General features: G+C 42.1%; 1 protein-coding gene across 1 annotated transcript in view; it reads right to left on the bottom strand.

The window, feature by feature from the left end:
- The window catches only part of GPC3 (glypican 3), a 459,086-nt gene extending 442,832 nt beyond the window's left edge, over window positions 1–16,254 (bottom strand). Inside the window, exon 1 of the mRNA XM_081043127.1 lies at window positions 15,593–16,254. Within this exon, the coding sequence (XP_080899253.1) occupies window positions 15,593–15,767 (175 nt within the window). The 5' untranslated portion in view covers window positions 15,768–16,254. The remainder of the gene's footprint in view (window positions 1–15,592) is intronic.
- Window positions 16,255–16,887: the final 633 nt, after the last annotated feature.

The following is a 16,887-nucleotide window of genomic DNA, read 5'->3' as shown; positions in this document are numbered from 1 at the left end:
TGAAATTTCAAACCACCCTGCTTACCTAAATGAGGAAAGCTGCTTAGACTAAAGTGTCATTACTTCTATTTAGACAAGCTTTAGCAAAGATATACAAGGAGCTAAAGAATGGGACCCCACATTCTTCCCTAAGCCACAACAATGCCTGTTTATGTAAATAGGGTTTTCAATAACAGAACAGACTCTGACAAAAAAAAAATGTTTCCATTATTGTCTCTGAAAAAAATGCAAATACAGAAGATGAAAGTCAAGGGGCTTTCACTATGATGGGCACTGAACACCCTAAAATATTTATTCTATGTAAGTCTAAGCCTGGATTCCAAGTAGATCTAAAAAACAGGCAATGACCCTCCTTAAAAAGATCTGAGGAGGCACAAAGGTTTCTCTGACTCGTGGCAAGTTCAGTGCATATTTATTCAAAACCTCAGTTTAAAAAGAAGTAAAAGTAGCAGAAGATATCTATTTACCTTTACTTGGCAGCCTCTTCCAAAATCTGGGCCAAAATATAAATATCATTGCCTCCACCATCATCACCATCTGACAATCAAATACTCCCGCATGACCACAACGACCCCTAGGCGCAATCTAAAAGCTCATTAAAGACTATATGAAGGCTATTTATAGAAGAACTAAACAAAGACTGAAAGAACTATTAGCAAAATTAATTTGACTGTTGATACTTTTGACAACTATTACTATTTGTTTGAACTCAAGTGTCTAACTCCTTCACTTACAGGTATTGATGACTATAGAGATAGCACATATCCAGAGTTTTAAACTGACCTTGTAGTTTTTTGGTTCAAGAACTCAGGTTTTGACCTATACTCTGTATATCAGCCTTCCTGTTGCTGTTTAGGCAGCTGATAAGAGGCAGAAATCCTTCTTGCTCATTAGGCCATTAGCTGCTGTTAAGCAAAGGACTAGGGATGGGGGGTGTTCAGTGGCCCAAAGGAATGTGCCGGAATCCACATATAAAACCAGCCCCAATTTGGGGTTAAGAATTTAACCTTAAAAGGCTGACAAGTCATAAATTTGCCTGAGGCTCATATATATGTGTGACTTTCACAGTTTATATTTCCTAGCCAGGACTCAAAGTCAAAACATGCCCCTGATTAATGAATGGTACTAATTGTTATTCCTGACTTGAGAACATTAGTCTTTATCCAAAATATTTTCTTAAAAAACACAATCTCATACCTAAAACTCTTTAGCTTAAGGGAGTTGGTATAACTAGCTAGAAAAAAAAATAGGAAGAGAAGCCTAATATTATCTGTTACTGGGTGCTACCATTTTGGTAATCAAGATTGACTCAAAAGCTTCCATTTCGTTGTGTCCATCAAGCAAAGTGCAAAGGAATGCCCTCCAAATCTAAACATTTCAGATATAGCAGCCATCTGTGACTCTGCACAAAAACCAAGCTGGGGCAGCGGTGGGGGTGGGGAGAAAGGCTGAAGTATCTTCAAGCACATTTTGTCTAACTTATCTTGTTAAATATTTATACGTAAGTGCATAACCTAACAACCTTGGCCAAGCTTGTAAGAGATAATAGATACAGCACAAACAAAAGATCCCCATAAGCGTAAAGACAAAGAAAAAATACCAAAGAATAGTATAACTGGAATACATTCTCTAACCTGAAGCCAAATTTGAAACTAGGACAATAAAATCCTGCAAGTGAAACAATGTCCCTGAAATGTGATAACTTCATCAGGGAAAAGCAGGCTACAATTTGGTTAGCTTGCAAGGTAGGTGTCAGTTCTACCCCACACTAGCAGAGTTTTAAAGGGGGTCCCGTATCTTCAGAAAAAGGAAAAGGCATTCAGTATAAGAAAATAGATTTCTAAGCATAACGATTCCATTTGCGTTCATTGAGAATTATGGCAAAGTGAAAGAGAATGCCCACTACATAGCAATGATCTGAGGTACAAGTTGGATGTATTTAACCTTGTCCTATCTGTACAAAAAGCCTTTTAAATACTCAGAATTCTTAGCAAGTGGAATGTAAATTCATGGGTGCGTATTTTAGAGCTCTTCATCTCCAAACTAACTAAGGAATCGAATTTCGCAATATCCCAAGAGAAGTAACCAGGTACCCAAACCAAATATGTGGGCAGAAATGGAAAGCCTGTTTTCTCTCCAGAATCACCCAGGGTATGCGGATGTGGAGTAGGCAAAGGAAGATAGGGGAAAAGAGGAGAAGGAAATCAGGAGCTACAGAAAAAGGAAACAACTTAAAACTAAAATACAGAGGAAAATATAAAACATTCTACTCATCAATTTTTTTTAGAGAACAAGAAACACAAAACCATCCAATAAATATAACAAACCATAAAACACCTTCTGTTCTAAATTATAACCAGTTGAGAGAGAGTGTGAGGGTGAAAAGGAGGAAGGTGAAAAGGGAACATGTGGGGAGCAGCACAACAGGGGATGAAGGGAGGGCCTTCAGTAGCTTTGGAAGTATACTGAGTCTCAAAAGGGCTGTGATGAATGTGCAGAGCACCCTTAGCTATGGGTGTCACAGCAACTTGGGTTACTTATTACTACTCTATAAAATGTTGATGAGCTTTTAGGGACTTTTACCCAGATTTGTTAGTTGATAATGTCTCATTTTCATTAGGACCTAACTTGAAAATAAAACTGGATATTGTCAAGGGGTGGGCAAAGGAAGATTAAATGATTGAATAAATGCTGGTTCCAATATCCCGTTCAGGCTTTGTGAATGAGGCAACTTTACTCTCTCAAAGAACAAAGAAAAGGCAATCTGACAGCTTTTGAAGGCCAAAAGAACCTTCAGGCACCGTTATTAAATTGACCCATAGCACTGAAGTTTTAAAGGCTAGAAACGACTTAGGTTTTAGAAATTAACACTTGTATCAAAACCTTCAGAATTCCATGGGGGGAATAAACCTTTATTTCAGAAATAAACTTTGAAGTTTGAAAGCAAAGCAGAAAATCTCTTTCTGAAAACAGAAGGGGCTATTTGAAACAGTGAGCACAATTCTTCCATGGCTCTTTAAAACTCTTCAAATTTCCACTGCGACTTCTGAGGATGGCCAGAGAACAATACCCCAGAATGCCAGCAAAAGAGAAAATGGGAAACCATTAGGTCCCTAGGGTAAGGACAAAATGATATCAGAAGATATTTACCTCTGGCCACATTCAATTAAGCCAAGGACTAAACTAGAGGTTCTACCAATGGTGGGGCGGGAGGGAACAAAGACTGTTTTCCAAACTAGTCCCAAAGTTATTAGCCACCGAGCAGAGATCTTGTAGGCTCTCTCTAGCCTATTCATTGTCACATTCTTATTCTCATACATTCTCTCTCCCGCTCCCCTCAACTCTCTGAATCTCCTTCTCTCCTTCTTCTTCCCACCCTTCCTCCCTCACTACCCCATACATTTCTTCCATATAGATCTCTCAGGCCACATCAATGAATGAATAGCTGAAGCATAGCACAAACCCAAGAAATCAAAAGAACACTGATCTATCTATTATGTGCAAGATCCTCTTAAGTGCTGCAAAGTTCTTACCCTCAAGGAGCTTACACTTGGAAGCAGCCCTTTTCAAACTTTAACATGCACACAAATCACCTGGGCTCGTGTTTGAAAATACGAATTCTGATTCAGTAGGTCTGGGATGGGGCCTGAGATTCTGAATTTCTTACATGCTCCCAGGTGACGCAGATGCTGCTGGGCCAGGGCCACACTTTAAGGAGCGAGGCTCTAGTAAGAAGAAAAAAGTCAAGTATATAAATAATTATAAGAGCAAGCGAGAACCAAGGCGGTAGAAGTACAGTGACAGCAGGGTTCAAAGGGGGAAATGATCACATCTAGTCATGGGGAATCATGAAGTGATTCATGAAGAAGATGGCACTGCACTGACACCTTGAAAGATGGGACAACAGTCAGGTAGCCTATAGGCAAAGGCTTGGAGGCAGACAATCACAGGGTCCTTTCAGTAATGATTTAGCAGCCTGTTATGCTTAAGTAGAGGGCACACATGCCACAGGGGTAAGAGTGAGAGACATGATCAAGGCAGACTCACAGGACACAACCATTTAATCTGAGTATGAGATGTGCAAAAAGAGAAGTCAAGGATGATTTCAAGGTTTCAAGTCTGAGTACCAGACAGAGATGCTATTACCAGAAATACAGAATGTTGGAGAGAGGCAGGTGTGTGCAGATGGGAAAAGAAAATAATGGATTAATTTTTGACTCTATTGAAAGTGAAGCACTGACAGGACTTCTGGATTCAGATAACCAGCAGGCAACTGGGAAACAGTGAACTGGAAAGCAAGGAAGAGGTCATGTTGGAAAGAGATAGGAGTCATTCAAACAGCGAAGATAGTGAAGTCATGGGAATGGGTGTGGGAATGAACAGATAGAGAACAGAAAGGGCAAAGGACAAGCGCTACTGAAACGCTTTCATCTAATAACAGGTGGGCGGAAGAGGGCAAACAAGCAAAGACAGAACCAGCTTTACAGTAGGAGGGGAACCCACAGTTAAGAATGTCACAAAAGTCAAAGAAGTGTGGGAATTTAAGTCAAATACTTTGTATCCAGACCATATTTCCTCCCCTCATAATCCAATGGGTATACTGGAAATAGCATAAACTAAGCTATGGAGTGACACACATCTGGAGGCAAATCCTGGCTCCACCACTTACTCAACCTTTGGAAAGTAAACCTTTCATCTATAAAATGGAGATAACACCACCTACCTACATTTTAGGTTTGCTGGGTAGATTAAATGAGAGATTAAATATAAAACAATTGGCATATAGTAGGCACTCAGTAAATGGTAGTTTCTATGATTTTCCTTTTGGCCCTTCCAAACTATTCCATCAACCTGAAAGTGAGCTCAAAAAATCTGGAGAACAAGAAGTTTCAAGCTTACATTGAATGACAGTAGAAACCCTGATGAAGGCAACCTCTTAAACAACAGGGACATTAAAGAAACCATTCATGCCAGAGAAACAGACAATTATACAACCCTCTCCCCTTGCCAACCAAAAATACATTATATCTCCATAGACACTCAAGAAAAGATCAGCCCAATTACACAAGTATTCCTAGTATTTGCTTGGAACCACATGTTTCAGAGACTAGCCAGCAGGGCCCAGTCTGAAGTAAAATAGAGACCAGAGCTCCAAAAGCTACACATTGTTACTGCTTTCATTCGCCAGAGTGGGCGAGTGCTGGGGGGCGCGGTGGGGGGACCAGAGGGACCTCCATGTTGGAACCAGGCAGGTTGGTGGAACTCAGAACTTGCAGACACTTTATGAGTGGCTGCATTGTTTGTATGTAAGATATGTGAAAGCAAGGCTTTCATGACACAAATGTAAGTATGATTGTGAAAGACCACCCACTGCTGAGTAACAACAATTTTCAAACAGTTTAAATAACACATATAATTATTAATTATTACTATCAAAAATCATAGAAATCCCTTCATTCTAATGTATTTCTCTACATAGAAATCTATCTGTCTCTCTCTCTCACTGTGTGTGTGTGTGTGTGTGTGTGTGTGTGTGTGTGTGTGTGTGTGTGTGTGTTTGGTGGTACATTATCTTATTTGCAAAGTCTTGGACCATGACAACATATACTCATACTTTCTCTTAATCAAGAGAGCTCTTGAAGTCTTTGGCAGTTTTTTAAAAAATTACCAGATGTTGGCAAAATACATCTTAAGACATGTCATATGCAAAACCCTGGAAAATATCATCCACACCCATGACTTCCAACTTGAGCCTATATACTGATGAGTCCCAATTATGCTTCTCCTGAACTCCAGAAGAATATATATACACTCTTTCCCAGTGATCTCATCTATTCCCCGAGTTTCAATTACCATCTATATGCCGATAATGTCCATGCATGTATCTATAGCCCTGATTTCTCTCTCTTCCATGATCTAAAACACAGCTTCAACTACCTACCAGACATTTCTGCTTCAATGATCAAAGGACCCCTCAAAGTCAACCAGCTCAAAATTAAATTTGTTATTTCATCCCTTAAAAATATGTTCTTCCTGCGTTTCATTCATCCACTCAACAAATATACACTGAGCACCTATTATGTGCCAGTCCCACCACCCAGAAACACTAGTTCTATATTCTCCCTTCTGTCCTCACATCCAGTCACCAAGTCATGTCTACTGTACTGTCTCTATTCTCTCAACTTTATCTTTTGTTCCATGTACAGCCCACCTTTTCACCTGCATTATTAAACCCCCTGCTACCACTCACTCTCCAGTCATGCTCTATACTGAGTGACATTTTCTCTTCTTTAAATGTTTTCATGGATCCTCATCATCCTTGGATATAGCCCAAGGAAACTCCTCAGAATTTCCTGCTTACTTCTCTAGTTCATCTTTCCTCCATTTTCCCCACATCTGTCCTCTAACCAATCCAAATTTTCCAGTCCAACAAACATATCATAATTCTGTACCTTTGCACATACCTTACACAAAAGCCCACTTAAGCAACTAGGCACCCCTCCTCAATAGGTCAACAGTCCCCAGATGCCCCAGGGTGTCCATCTTTATGGCTGGACTTTATGGCTCTCATCCTGCTGCCCTGACATCCATAGTGTTCCTTATCTGGCTCCCTCCCTAGGCAGTGATTTTATCTTATTCATTAGCTCCTAGTGCAGTACCTGGCATAGAATCAGTGCTCAATAAATATTGGTTGAAGTGAAAAAATGAATGAAAAACTTTTAAATATTTATGCGAAGGTAGCATACAAAGTTCATTATTAGTAGGTTTTTTTTCTGAGAATTCCCATCTGTTTTCCAAAATAGTTAAATGTGGTACCCAATACAATCAGACCATGAAACCTAACCTGGAAACTGCCTCTTGGATCACATTCTCATTTCTACAGAGCTCAACGTGCAATGCAGCCAATGCTACAAGTAATTCTCCATAATGAGCCAAATTCACAGTATGGGTTGACCATCACAACTTTAACAAGAACCATATCTCTGTACTTAGGGAAATGATGGAACTTGATAAATGAGTAGTAGCTCTATGATATTAGTGACAATTAGCTCTGCAACATTTGGGGCCAATCCAACTGAAAATGGTTTACTTGAGCTCTGAAAAGCTGTAACCCCCAGCTCTTCCCAGTGTAAGACAAGCTTATTCTCTAGATTATGAAGGGTATACAGATGTGGGGATGTCGCATGTATGTATGCATGAGTGTACAAATGTGCGTGTGTGTGTGTGTGTGTGTGTGTGTGTTACAACCAAGCAGACCGCAACTCAGAAACTGCAGACACTTTATGAGTAGCTACATTGTTTGTACCTAAGATATATGAAAGCAAGGCTTTCAGGACACAAATGTAAGGTATGATTATTAAAGACCACCCACTGCTTAAAGTAACAATTAACTTTCAAACTGTTTAAATAGCACATAATTATTAATTGTTGCTATCAAAACAATAGAAATATTTATACATATATGATCTATGAATATAAATATATAAAACGTATCCAAACACCACATTTAGATAAAGCTGTAGCTAAAAATCTCTACTTGTCATTTCCTCCTCAAACTTCAGTTTTTAAAAAAGTGCAACAAGGCTCCCAGGGTCACATAGAATAGAGAAAAATAAGCTTCCACTCTACCACGACTTCCTCAGTCTCTGCTGCAGATCAACTTAGAGAATGATGCATTCAGAGAATCAGTTATTCTCCAGGTAAATGCCATCCTAGGATCTCATTCGACAGTGATCAAGTCCTCTAGATTATGTCTTTAAGTGTTTATTCTTAGATTCATTCCAAACTTCATTAATAATTCTGAATGAGGCACTTTACTCACCACTCTAGAGGATATGGTGATGAATCAAACATGGCTCCTGCATTTAACAAGCATAGGGTCTGATAGAGGCTATGAGTAAGCTATGTACTTCAAAAAAACATGGATATTAAGTAAGAAGCACAGATGAAGTATTTCTGGGAACCAGGTACAATTGGGTCATATCTCTGTATCACCTCAATGGCACAAATTTCCATATTCAAATATTTTCTAATCCTTGAAGTCTATTATGTGCCGGTTAACTTTCTGAAATATACCAGAGTGAAGTCTTTTAATCTCCTTCCTATATCTGTCACGCTCTTTCTTCACCAGGTTTACCTCAGCTTCAATCATCCAAACCAAAATTTGACAAAGAGCAATGGAGGATCCCAGGATTTGATGATCCATACTATAAGTATCCGTATGCACAGTTTGGGAGAGGGGGAGCAGAACTATAACTAAGGAGGAAACTATGCAAATAGAAGTCTGATATTATTTTCAAATGAACATCATCCCTTTCTTTTTTACCATCTTTCCTACTTGAGCGTCTATCTGAAAAACATTCCAATGGGTCATCCCTAGCCCACTAATAGAGTTTTCTCAGCTGACTTTGAAAGTTTGCCCTAATGCATACAGAAATTAAGAGAACTCTCATGAGGCCCTTTATCCTACTCCAATAAAATTTCCATGGCTGAAAATCCACTTTGGATTATGTCCTTTTAAATGTACACTTAAGAAACTTAAAGTTATAGGTAAGAAACACCAAACACTGAGGAAAAACTTACATACATTCAGTGTATGTTTCTGTAACTCACACCAAGTTGCATTATTTTCATAAACCTAAATACCACAGATCTATAAAATGAAGATAAATATATGCATTTATGTATATGTGATATATTTAATTTATCTTTACACTAATTAGAGTAGCCTTGTAAACAAGCACATAATACTTACCTCTTGTAACATATGGCTAGTCTACTTTTTCTAGGGAGTTACAGTGCAGCCAATGAACTAAACTGAAGTCCTTTATCACTTACTTATATACAACTGGATTTTTGACCTGAAAAAGTAGTTACTTTTTTTTAGAAACATTAGGATGTTAAGTAAAAAATGAATCAACTACTTAAATATTGGTTTTATGGAAATTTTACATTCATAATACATTTCTAATTCCATTTATTCATTTAGTCTACAAATATTTATTGAGTACCTATTATTTGTACCATGCACCATGTGCTAGGCACTGGGGACACAAAGATACAATACAGCCCTTAAATTCGAGATCACAGTCCAATAGGGAGAGATAATTATGTACATGTATCCTAAAGATGCCATAATGAGGATTTCTAATTTTCCAGTGCTAAACTTATTTTTAAAAGGCAGACTCAAAAGGCCAAATAAAATTCTACTCTAAAAGTTTGCCTTATTCTGGATGTATAAGAAATAAATACATGTTTCGTTGTGGAAATTTTGAAAAATAAAGAATATTCTCAAAATCATCTTTCAACTTTCAGGTGGATGGATGGAATACAATGGATGGAGGTTCCGTTTATAATGGTTCTGACATCCCTGTCCCTTCTTATTTCCACTTTCACTTGTATTTTATCTCACTTCCTATCAATTATTTATCAATATAAGCCTATTAAATGTACTTCAAAGAGTTTAGTAGATTTACTAATCTAGAATATAAATACAATTTCAGCTACTAGAAATAATTAACTGTTTGGAACACTAGCAATGCATTTTGGTCCTAACATTGACTCCTTTTTACTCATAGGAAAAAATACAAGCTGTCAAACAAGGCTTTATCCAGCTACACACAAAGAGAGGCAAAAGTGAAAATATGCCTTCCTTGTTAATCAGTCTGGATTCATTTTTGTTTAAAAATGGCAAACAAGTATTTCTAATAATTAGCACTTGGATAATTGATCTTTAATTGGCCTACTTTGAAGAACAGAACTAAATCTTTACTTTGTGTATTCAACAAGGCATTCAAGTAAGACTATAATGTTCCAGTGAGCATTTTCCCCTCACACACAGCATTTCAAAACACACATTTTCTCTGCTGATATGCCCATCTTCACCTTGCTTTCTGAATCACATTCTCCCTGTCATTATATCTCAAAAGGTAAATTCCCATTACTTTATGCTGTCTCTAAAGCCAATCAGGGGCCCATGACTTGGATTCAATTTTCTGATGCCCATTTCATAATGGAGTGCTGGGGATCTTATTTCAAGTCTGACAATTTGCTAAATATGAGCAGATGATTGGGGGGAAGGTTCTGCCCACACTTTCCATTAGACCCCAGATTACCAAAAACATCAAACCCAATTACAAGTTTGGCTAGGGCTGAATAGATGTTGGCTCCTGGTATGGTTTCTTCAATTGAGCCTGTGCACAAATTCTGATCCCAGTTTACAGAAACCTGTGAGGTACTTCAACAGGTCCCTGCATGTGTTACAGCTCAACTCCCAAATATGGTAATGTCAACTTTAGCAAGAAAGGTCTACCTGACATTAAATCAAAGAGAGTTTGATTTAAGAGATGTCTTCCAATTTATGTGCTATAATAATTGTTGCCCTTTAATGATACTAAGACAGTCATAACAGTTGTTGCTAATTTCAATTTGTTCTTTGGGTACTCAACATTAATAAGCCCTGCCTGATGGTAAGAGTTGCCAGCTAACAGAAGTAAGCCTGAATCAGTCTCCAATCAACACGGTGTGAGGGATGTAAAAATAAAATAAAATAAAATAAAACTATTAAAAAAAAAATAGACGTTGCCTGAAAAATTTGTCCACATACTCCAATAACATGCCATAAAAATTTGGACTTAGGTTTTTAAAATAAGGTGACATATAGTTTAAAAAAGTATTTAAGAGTTCATAGAGGATACAGAATGATCTAGAAATTCTATCATCAATTATTTACTAAGTGTTCCTGGTACTCTTAGCATTGTGCTTAACACTGCGTCAAATGCAGTGGTTTCCCTTTAAGAAGCTTATAATCTAAAACATACAAACAACCATATGCAGAAAAAAGCTCGAGATCAGAGTAAAAGGAAGCATTCACAAAAATGTACAAATTCAGCATGCCAGAACTTTTCAGTTGAGCAATATGATCCCCAGTGAAATTCTTTCCAAATGATGTATCGTGTGCACAAGTTACAAGTGATTATCTTCAATTTTCTTAGAAATGAGTAATAAGATACCCCTTAAGACCCATGTTTTTTTATATATTCATCTAACACTAAAGTTGGTGTGGTCATTGATAGCTGCCATTTAAGGAGAAAACGTATTTTCTGTCTTATCTCATAGCAGACAAATCCAGGCCTCTTTTTTCCCAGGTTGGTAATAAGCAGCGTTTCTCTAGGCTACAATGAACAGCAAACATTACAACTCTAAAGATGGAAGTAACAGAATGCTCAAATATATTGCATCAAAATATTGGATACAACCTACCAGCCCATAAGAAAAAAACCACATTGCAAAACTGACACCATCTGGGGCATCTAGCATCCATTAAAATCTTCTTATGCCTGTATTTCCTAATGCTTACAAACGGAATTTGCTCCAAGAATTAAGAAAACTCTTTTTAAGATGGCGGCTCTATTAAGAGATTTCTCCCTATCTCCCACTTCATCTCTTCAGTTCTTTACCCTTGCCCAGGCTGGCTATTGTGACCGTTTCAGCCAATTTCCTGGAGGTATTTTCTAGCCCTTTTCACCCTATTTAATCCTACAACTTTCCTTAGAAGCCTGTTTACTTGTATGCACCCCCCACTAGATTGTGAGCGCCTTGACAAAAGGGACTGTGTCTTACTCCTCTCGGCACCCCCAGCACCTAACACAGAGCCTGCCAAGGAGCGGGCAGTCTTAAACTCCATTCAGGCCAAGGTGCTCCACGGATCATCAGCCATCTCCTTCAATCAGACTGAGGCGCCCCTCTAAGCATATCTCAGTACCAATCAACAGGATTAACGTAATTAATCTATTCAGACCACCTTTGAAAGAATTCTCTAAATTGTTCCAAGTTAACACACAATAATACAAGTTTTTCAGTTTTAACAAATCACCTGCTCACCCAAATGTCTAGTGCAATCTCGGAGGGAAAACCCTCCCAACACCTCACTTCTCATACTTTTGCCTGACACTAGGGCCGCTAACTGCTTGAAACTATTAATAATTAGGGAACCACAGCTGGCAACCCAGATACAGTTGCTAGTTCTGACAAAATACACACACTCAACTCACACTCACACTCTCTCACACACACACACACACACACACACACACACACACAAATACCAAAACCTCTCTTTGTTGCAAGAACGCTGCTTTTTATTTCAACGTTGTTTCATCTACTTTGAGAAACTCCAAGTCGATTTTGGCTCTTCAAGGCTGCCTTTTACCCATACGGGCATTTGGCTTTTTGGATTGGTTCTTGCACTTTCCAAGGCCCTCTAAGGCAAGATTCCTCAATCTTTGGGGAGTTGCAACACTACCACAATTTGTTTGATTTTTTCATTCCCATCCCTCTCCTTCCTCCCCCCTCCACAAAAGTGGTGTATGGCATTCATAAAGTGAATTACACTTGATTTTTGTTTAGAGGAATTTTTTTTCAGACTTCTGTAACATTCCCTTGAGACAATTGGAAACATCATTGTCTGATTACTAGCTCACTTTCCTTGCCTAAAATTGTATCCATTCTTGATTGCGCCTGTGGGTAGGTTAAGCAAAACAAAATAAACATCTAGACTTATGAGCTCATGGGCTTTTTTCTGAATTTTTCTAAATTAAATAAGGGCAAAAGAGCTGCACTGAAAGTCAGTTATATGGATTTTTCTGCCAAATGCTAACTCTGCGTGCCTGGTTTCCATCTGTGGTGCTTTCCAAGTTACAAATCCTTAAAAAGAAAAAAAAAGACTGGGGTATGAAAAGATCTATGGATTTGGGGGACATGCTATTTAGAATTGCTATCCTGTGCCTTTGAACACTCTAATAAAAGAAATGGGAACATGAAATTGTAAGGCCTTAGATCAGCTTTGTGGAAGTCTAGTATAGTCCTTCAGCACTAGTGATTTATTTTTTAGGCTGCTGATTTCAAATGCCATTTAGTCTCATCCATATTAGCATAAGAAATGTACCTTATCCACTCTAACCCAATTCTGCTAATGGCCGAAGTTAGCAGTCAATCCCAAATGCTCCCCCTAAGTGAGACAGGACATTCTTGAGGATTTCTCTTTCTTGTGACCAAATCTCATTTTATCTGGGACAAAGAAAGCTTTAATGCAGTTAATACAGTGGAGTGGAGAAACTGAAGATAGCTTAAAAACTAGATGGAAAAAAATGTCAAGCGGTCATCATGATTCGTAACTATCAAATAATTTGCAGCTCTCTTTCAATTTCCGACCACTGAATGACAGGAGCAAATTATACATTTATTCACTTTGAAATTATGCACTTGCCATTGTATTTAGTCTGCCATTATCATCTCTTCTCTGAAATACTGATGAGCCCTTTCCACACCGTGGACATTAGGATTTTCACCATGTTTTCCATGTCTGCAGTGACCATATTTGCCCAACTAAAATTCAGGACACATGGTCTCAAGCCAGGACAGAGCACTGGAAATATGCACTGCCCCAGTAAATCCAGGATATATGGTAGCTGTATGGGTATCACCATATTTGAAGTTTGGCTTTGCTCCAGGGCAAGTCAGAACAGTGCCTGCCATGTAGAAGGTGCTCAACACTGCATATGTTTGTTAAATAGAAATGAAGTAGAGAATGTTGGGTTTATATGGTAAAGACCCATGGAAAGTGATTTTTCCTATGGACTTTGGGAAATACTAGTGGAAAATGATAAATTTCCATTACCAGTCCCTGTTCTCTGTAGTATGGCCGTCCTTAGGCCTGGAGTAAGGGAGCTGGGAAGGAGGGAGCGCAGGCCAAATCTCATACACACAGTGTGTGGGCCCTCCCAATACTTTTATACAGATGCTGCAAAGAGGCAGGCAGCCAGAGAGCTGGGGGAGGGGGGGAGAGGAGGAGCATGGGCAGGAGTGTGTGTAGAAGGGGTTGCTTAATCAGTATCTGCATTCCCTCTGGCCTTTTTCTTCTTTTAAGCACAACCTTTACTCCCTTGTTTCAAATCAGCAAAAAGTGGCCCCAACCCCAACCCTGGACTCATTCATCTTGTGGGGGCTCCTCCTGCGAAGACCAATTTTTACATTATCAACAAAAGCATGTTCTCTGGCTTGAGCAATCTAATTACCATGGCACTTCGAGGGGGAGAGAGATTCGCCTGTTGTTTCAGCTCTGTGGAACTGATTCATAGGTTGCCCCTTACAGCTCCTGCACACGCCCACGTGGTATGTTATTAACACTTAACAGTGGAAGAGGTAGTTCTACCCTTCCTTAGAGGGAAGTCCTGCAAAGCAATATTTAAAATATGTGCAAATGCATTTCAGTCAACAAAAAGGGTGACCAATTACCTTTGCAACTAAACAGCAGGCTTGCTCTGCTCTTTTTATCCACCTAAAGAAAAGGCTGAGGGCGTGCTGGCTGCCTAGGTAACCTCCCGCTAGTGAACGCTCGCTGGCAGCGCCCACAGGGCGCGCATAGCATTCACAACTTGGTCCAAACATCAGGCCCGCCTTCCTGACTTGTTGAGAGCCAAGTTTGGGCGAGGGCTGTTCCTGGAGCCCTTGGAAGCGCGGGACATGCATGGGTCGGGAAGAGTCGAAGAGACCCTGGAGGCCACAAATGTCTTATGGTTTGTGAATACAACCGGCCCTTTCTTCAGAGCGCACCTCTGATAAATTAACCTGTTTGAAACTGACTCATCTGGCCCGTATCGTCAGTGTAACAACTTGTCCTGATGGGATTCTATGGCAGGCTTTTAGGAGTCCAACCGCGGGACAGTCAATCACACAAGGCCATTAATATTCATCTGTTGACAGCGGTAGCCCTCAGCTAAGGTTAAAATATGCCCTTACAACACGATCTAATAGTGCAGAACAAAAGGCAGGCGTTTAGAAACTTTCCTCCACCTAAAATCATCTCCCTTTCAGGGTCCAGCCTGTCAAAAAGGCAGATGAATTTGAGAAGGGGAGGAGTTATATCATCTTTGGGCTCCTGTGCCCTGGGCCAGCAGCACCGTTTTTGATGTGATTTTGCTAACCTAGCGAAGGGTCGCTGTTTTGAAGAAGACTCAGTCCTCCTCGTTTGGGGGGCCCTCCTCCTCAAAAGTTTCCCTCTGTGTGACTTTACCTGCCACTGCGGATTCGGAGATCTGTCCTCAACTTTGCCTGCACTTGGGCCCGCGAGCTCGGGAACCCAGGCTGCAGGAACAAGAGCGTGGGGGCAGGTTTGGGAAAGAATGGTGGAGCCGCGGTCCCGCTAAGGCTGAAATTCCAGCACGTACGTGCGAGCGAGGGTGGCAAATTCCCAAAGCACCAGCTCGGATGTGGGGCGCCACTTCGCCGAGGCCTGGGGAGCAAGCTCCCACCTTCCCGCCCTCCCCCCAAAATGGGAGCTCCGGAGCAGGCCATCCCCGCCGATCCTCCCACTGGCACCTTCCGGGACAGCAGAGCGAGCCCGGGGGACACATGCCCTCCTCCCTTCCCTCAGGAGACCTGATCGGCCCCGGGCACAGCAACCACTCCCAGGTGCCCAGAGGCAGGGCGCAAGACCTCCGCGGCCCGGCGGAGCTAGAGTGCTGGGCGTACCGCACCACGCGCCCCGGGGCTCTCTCCGCTGGGCGCGGGGAACGCGCGAGGGACTCCTCACCTGGCACGGGGGTTTCAGGCACCCACTTGAGTCCCGGCTGAAGTCTCTGGAAGAAGGAGCGGACCTGGTGACAGGTGGCGTCCGGCGGCGGCGGCGGGGGCTGCGCCTGTCCCGGGCAGTCCAAGCTGAGCAGCATCGCCAGCACCAAGCACGCGGTGCGCACGGTCCCTGCCATCCTGCTGGGCGGGGAGCGAGGGGAGCGCGGGAGAGTGGCGGCGGGGACGAGAGTAGTCCCAGGACGCGGCAAGCCTGGCAAGATGTGGCCAGAGGAGGAGCGGGAGACGTGCCGCGCTACCCTGCAGCTGCAAAAGTTTCCTCGCAGCTACCTGGGCGCGGGGCGAGGGCGGGAACCCTTGGCGGCGCAGGCGGGGCGGGGCCGGCCGGGGCGGGGCGGGGCGAGGAGGGACCGGGCGGGGCGGGGCGAGGCCAGGCCAACTGCACGGCCAGGGGGCGGCGGTGAGCCTGCGGGTGCGGGGCGCGGGGCTGCGGGGACAGCTGCGGCACCACGGCGTGGGGACAGACGGGGGGTCGCGAGAGGAGGACGCGGAGCGCGTGCGATAGCTTCTGGCAGCACGCCGGCTCGCGGTCCCTCTACACAGGGCGCTCTGGCACAACTACTGCAGAGGGGCTGCAGGCTCGGACGCTCTGATTGGCTTCCCAGCAGCCGTCCCCTCTGACTGGCTCTGGGAGAAGTTCCCCAGCCTCACTCCTCCTTCCCGCCGCTCATTGGCCTACAGCCGGGAGGGTTTTTCCCTTTAAGATTTGTGCAGTCTCTCCATCCTTCCATGGGATTGCGTGGGGGTCCCTGGCTTAAGTGCCCCTCTCTGCTTCGCCACAGGTCTCCTCCCAGCCCGGTCCAGCTCGTCTCTGGCCACCAGAGCCAAACAAGGTCTTCCTACTCCGCACAAAATCCACCTCCCCTTCCTGATGTCCGAGGGGCTTCCCTCGAACCGTTTTCCGGTCGCAGCTCCCGCCGCGTCAGCAAATCCAAGCCACAAGTAGTCACAATCAGGGACAAATGAGGGTCTCGCCGGGGGCTTCACAGCCTGCCTCATCTTTGACTGTTTTACGTAAAAAGTCTGAAAGCCTGTGGGGCTTACTAGGTTTGATTCAATAAAACCATACAAAGTCGGAGAAAGCACCTGATCCCAAGATGGTAAAAGAATCTGTCTCCTGCAAGATAGCCCCGGGTGAACCTTTATGAAGCAAAGTATAACTGGTGAAGACAAAATAACCTGAGGGGTAAAGCCAGCCTAACTCATTAGAAAATCATTTACACAGCAAATTCATTGAGC

The sequence above is a fragment of the Rhinolophus hipposideros genome (genome assembly GCF_964194185.1).
Source record: "Rhinolophus hipposideros genome assembly, chromosome: X".
NCBI classification, from domain to species: Eukaryota; Metazoa; Chordata; class Mammalia; order Chiroptera; family Rhinolophidae; genus Rhinolophus; species Rhinolophus hipposideros.
The sequence above is the reverse complement of the archived record's forward strand: the minus strand, read 5'-3'. Positions and strand labels throughout refer to the sequence as shown.